This window comes from Propithecus coquereli, unplaced genomic scaffold (assembly GCF_000956105.1).
Source record: "Propithecus coquereli isolate 6110/MARCELLA unplaced genomic scaffold, Pcoq_1.0 Scaffold354, whole genome shotgun sequence".
Taxonomy (NCBI): Eukaryota; Metazoa; Chordata; class Mammalia; order Primates; family Indriidae; genus Propithecus; species Propithecus coquereli.
The window spans coordinates 1,886,441-1,891,322 of NW_012149219.1; the positions used below are offsets into that span (position 1 = coordinate 1,886,441).

The 4,882-nt window shown below is 54.4% G+C and overlaps 1 protein-coding gene across 1 annotated transcript in view; it reads right to left on the reverse strand.

The window, feature by feature from the left end:
• FOXF2 (forkhead box F2) overlaps nucleotides 1-4,882 on the reverse strand; it is a 165,660-nt gene that overhangs the window by 71,093 nt on the left and 89,685 nt on the right. The window contains exons 4-5 of the mRNA XM_012651372.1: nucleotides 2,458-2,532; nucleotides 1,341-1,505 (exon numbers count right to left, since the gene is read on the reverse strand). Coding sequence (XP_012506826.1) covers nucleotides 1,341-1,505; nucleotides 2,458-2,532 — 240 coding nt within the window. The remainder of the gene's footprint in view (nucleotides 1-1,340; nucleotides 1,506-2,457; nucleotides 2,533-4,882) is intronic.

Here is a 4,882-nt window from a genome sequence, read left to right on the forward strand (position 1 = left end):
GGGCGAACGCCTCCAGCTTCATGCCTGCGCGCCCGGTCCCCGCCCGGCGCCGCACCCTTCTCCTTCGCGCGGACTTGGGAAGCTGGCGCCGGGGACTGGGATGGCGATCCCAGGGCTTTCTCCCCCGGGAGCTTTCCCTGGTCTGGCGAGACAGTCACTTTTCCTAGAAGAGGCGTCTTCCGCTGGAATTTTTCTCTGGAGGGCCTCTGAGTGTTGGGTGACTGAGAGGAGCGGAGAGGGAGGAGCTGGGTGGGTGCCACCTTCAGTTCGAGGATTAGAGACTTTAAGGTGACTCGAGGGTGGCTGCGGTTCCACCCTCTGGTGCCCGAGCGCGCCGGGCTTAGAATTTCCTGCTGCAGGGAAGAAGCATTCGCATCTGCTGTTCGTTAAAAGAGCCCAGGAGGGGTTCTTCGCGGACGGTCCCAGGTCCCGTGCGGGCGTCCTCTGCACGGAAGCGGATGCTCTGCGCGCCTCGGCTGCGGAAAGGTCCGGCGCCTTTAGCCCTGGGCACCCTCGGAGCCGAGTCCGCGGGGCCGCTGCGCCCGCAGCCGCCTTCCCGCCCCCGGCCGCCGGGGCAGCATCTCCGCGCTGGCCAGCCGCGGCTGCGTGTCGCCTCCACCTTCGGCCCGGCCCAATATAACCCTGCGGCAGCACCGCGGGGGCGGAGCCTGGGCGGCGACGGCGAGCGGTTGGCGGAACGAGGTGGCCGAGGTGGCCGCGGCTCCCACGCGGGCGCGCACCAGGCCGAGGCCAGGCTGCGGCGCGGCGGCGAAGTCGCTCCGCGCAGGTGTTTGTTTTGGGTCCGGCCGGCCCCGCCCTCCTGCGCCCGCCCCTGGGGAGCGCGCGCGGCCGGGCTGTGCGCGTGTCTGCGGGTGTGCGTGTGCGCGCGCGGGGCGGCCCGCCCGCTCCCCGGCTCAGGTGAGAGCGCCCGGCCAGGGGTGTCCCGGGGAGGGGGGATCCCGGTCCTGGCGTTCGGGGAGGCGATTTGGGCGAGGGCGCTTGGCGCAGGAAAACTCCACGGTGCCCTGGAGGGACACCCGCAAGGGCTGGGCCTGAGCCGCGCGCGGCGTTGCGTGCTTCTCCAGCAGCTGGGAACCCGACCTCCCTGGTCTCTGCCAGGTGCGGAACAGCAGGAACCGTGCGGGACACACTTGGCGGCGATCTGTTTCAGGAGCCACGTGCTGTGCCCCTTCGTACGTTTTCATTTCGGAGACTTACCTTTGTTTTCTAAAATACTGAGCTTGGAATTGTGGGCGCCTTTTTGGATGACCTTGACTCTTGCTCACTAAATGGGCTCTGACTTTCACTTTTCTTTTGTCTTTCTTTGCCTTTTTCTTTACCTGGCTGGTGGCTCTTGCGTCGGGCAGCAGCATCCCCCTCTTCCCGTGGGGCGGCTGTGTCTGGCGCGGGTGCCCCCCTTTGCCTACGCTCGTGCCCTTGCGGAAGCCTCGGACGCCGCGGAGCTCAGCCGCGCCGTTCCCGGTCCAGACGGTCAACAGGAACCACTGGGAGGACGTGTTCCCGGGGGCGGGGGCGAGCGCAAGACGTGTTTATGGCCATTTATTTCCAAAACTCCTTTAGAACTTTTGCTGTGGCTTCAGTGACACCGGGGTTGGAAGGTATCGAAAGCGGAGACCGTGCTCCACGGCTCGGGTCTGATCCCGACGGGGTGTCCACAGTCCGGGGAAAGGGCGCCCCGCCCCCTGGGAAGGGTGCACGTCTAACCCGCTGCCCTGCCACGCCGAAGTTTCCTCCTTTTCCTGCCTTTGTTGCAAACAGCGACGGAGCCGCGAGTAGGTGGGAGCTCACCTTTGATGTTTATTTTATTACTTTCCACCATTTGTGTAGAAAACGTACACAGGCCTCTCTCATCTTTTATTCTAGGAGTTTTGAAGGCATTCACAATGGGGCGGGCGGAATGACGGAGCCATTCGCGGCTCTGTTGTTTTTGTGTTTGGGGGGAATGATCGCGTTTGGAGATAGACTGACGTTTATGGCGTCTGCCCTTGGGGAATAGGGTGGGGAACGGCTTCGAGGGAGATGAGCTGCCCCACGGGGGGTCTGCTCAGCTCTAGCCCTGAGACGTGGTGGTCCCCCGGACCTGGGGAGGAAAGTGAGCTCCGACAAGAAAGAAAGAAATCAGCGAGGTGAAGAGGCATTGATTTGGCCAGGGATAAAAGGCATTCATAGTGTGTCATCCTCCGTGAACGCCAGGGGTGGGCAGGACAGCGGGGTGCATGCCTATTCTATGAGGAAGATAAGCCCAAGGAGGGTTGAGGTGGGGTCCCATGGTCACTACAGAGTCTAAGGGAGGCCACTGCGAGACTCCAGGGCCAAGGTGTCCTGTGGCCAAGGAGTGTTGGTCAGAGAAGGTACCACCCCACCTCCATGTCCCACTGTTCCCTTTTCTTACCTAGCTCCTTTCCCCTCCCCAGCTGCAGCAGAGCCTCTCCTTACCTGGATCTCAGGTGGGGAAGGTTCAGCTCCGCATGTCACTCCTATCAGGTAGGCTGCTGTCTGCAGATTTGGAGCCTGAAAGTTTGGGGCCAGGGGAGTGGGGTGGAGGGGTAGAATTCTCAGCAGGAAAACCAATTCTATTTTCACAATGACTTAGGGCATGGTCAGGCGAGGAGCTGTTTGCAGCCATCTAAGTGGACTTCAGGAAGGAAGGTCCATGTTCATGGGTGAGAATGGTGGGAGGTGGGTCACCTGGAAAGGGTCTCCCCCTCAACTAACACGTAAGCTCCACGAGTGCAGTTTTGGTTTTTTTTCCCTTCATGGCTGTATTCCCTCGTCCTTACTACATGAATGTGCCATTTGCTGAGGGTAAAATCATTGTCTTAAGTCACAATCAGAAATAAAACTGCTCTTTCCTTTTTCGGTTAATGTTGATATTATCATTTTTAGCTGTTGTTTTAGAGCCCAGAAATCATCCACCTTTTGCAGCTATAAGAGAAACCAGGAAGGGATGGAGAAAGGTGTCCATTCCCTGCGTGTCTATCCACAACGCCCTCAAGCTTGAGTACAGTTTAAGAGCCCAAACGCCTCAAAAAAGTCACTTGGATTATTGTGTTCCGTCATGACATTTCCCAGAAATGCTTGGAGATTTCTGCTCCCTAATTCTCAGTCCTTGGGGAGTATGCTATTGATGGGTTAATCATAAATGCCTGTAGGTGGAGCTGACCAAATAGTTTCAGGTAAGAAAGACCTATTGGCTCATTTTCCCCCTTGCCCTTTAATTTCCACGGAGATAAGTGAGTCAACTATGGCAAAGGATCAGTTCACACTTCCATGATCTGGTGGCCTCTGTGAAGTGGTTTTAAGCAAAGGAAGGTAATGCATATATCTCCAGGCACCAAGAACTATCTTAATTGACTATGGAAACTATCCGCAAATTTAAAGCTTTCATAATTTGATAGTGCTTCACTGACCTAGTTCCTAAACACTAATCTGGGAAGGCAATAGTTTTATTTCTAAAATACCTAAGGTGATTTAGTACACTGGAAGTGGTATCCTGGTAGAAATATTGATGACTTGCTCCATGCATTAGAAGAGCATGCAGCTTCCCAGCACAAAGGGACTACAGAACTATCTTGATAGCAGCACCCACCCGGCCACCTGGACAAAGCTGTGAGTTTCTTGCCATGTTAACCTAGCCAGTAGCCATGCTGTTGACCTCTGGATCTAAAGAGAAGGTAAATTTAAAATTGCCTTCCCTTGGGGCCCTACGTCTCTGAATAAGTCTACAGTATAGTGCTGTTAAGAACTCAAGAGCCCCTTGCATAGAGAACAGGCTAATGTTGAGAACCCCAGGGCAAAATGGATGGCTTTGAATGCACACAGAGTCTTTCGTGGGGCAGGAGAGGGCCCTGACTTGGGGCCAGGAAGTCAGGTGAAAAGGAGTACTTTGTCCTCTGTTCTAACCCACATCTTCATAGTTTGGCTGATTCTTTCGTTCATGCTGAACACTTTGGAAGATACCTGCAGAGGCTGAGGGTGCGCGTGGGAATAGTAAGATAATACATAGGCATTTTTACATATCTATATTTCCATTTCTTTCCAAAAGTGTTTCAATGGGATCACGCTCATTTGCTTGCACATTTGCCACATTTCTTTGAACAGTCGTCTTCTGGTCCTCTGGCCCGTGGGCATGATTTAATCAAAGAATCCCAGGATCTGCCTGGGCATCATGGACCAGGTGCAAACCCAAGGCTGTGCTTCAAGTTCCCTTTTAAGAGCCCAGGGATCACAACCAGCAAGAAACACTTCCAAGAACCCTTCAGGCACCCCTTGAATTAAGGAGCTGTTGGGCTAAATAAATGGCATCTCTAGGTGGTGGGTCCTGGGAAGAGGGGAGTGGTGGGGAGCAGGCCTAATAATGGTGGAGAAGAGAGAAAGTAGCTAAAGGCGAATGGGGAAGGATAAAAGGAGGAGAGAAGATGTATGTGACGACACAAACTAGCTCATCCACTGCACAACGCTGGGGTCATTGAGAAAGCTGCCTGATTCCGTGACTCAGAGACAAAATCCCGCACACTCTCGCCCCACGACTGAAACGTCATCAGAGAATGAAAGCCCCAGGGCGGATTTATTACAGTAAGATGACAGCTTTGATGCTGGGGTCATGGAGTCCATGCCTCAGAGTTCACCAAATCAGAGGGACCCTCGTGATCCAGTTTAGTCCAGTTTCACTATTACCTGAAGTTCTTCAAATTTTGAGTTTTACAAGCAGAAGAGGAAAAATTTAACTTCCCTTTGCAATGAATTACCCAATCTTCTCTTTTTTACTTTGAAGCTGTCACCTTCCACGATAAATTAAAAATCAGACCCTTCCTGATGTTTGTCAAGGGAAGGAGACTGTCTTTCTGTGTGGAGAACTGAC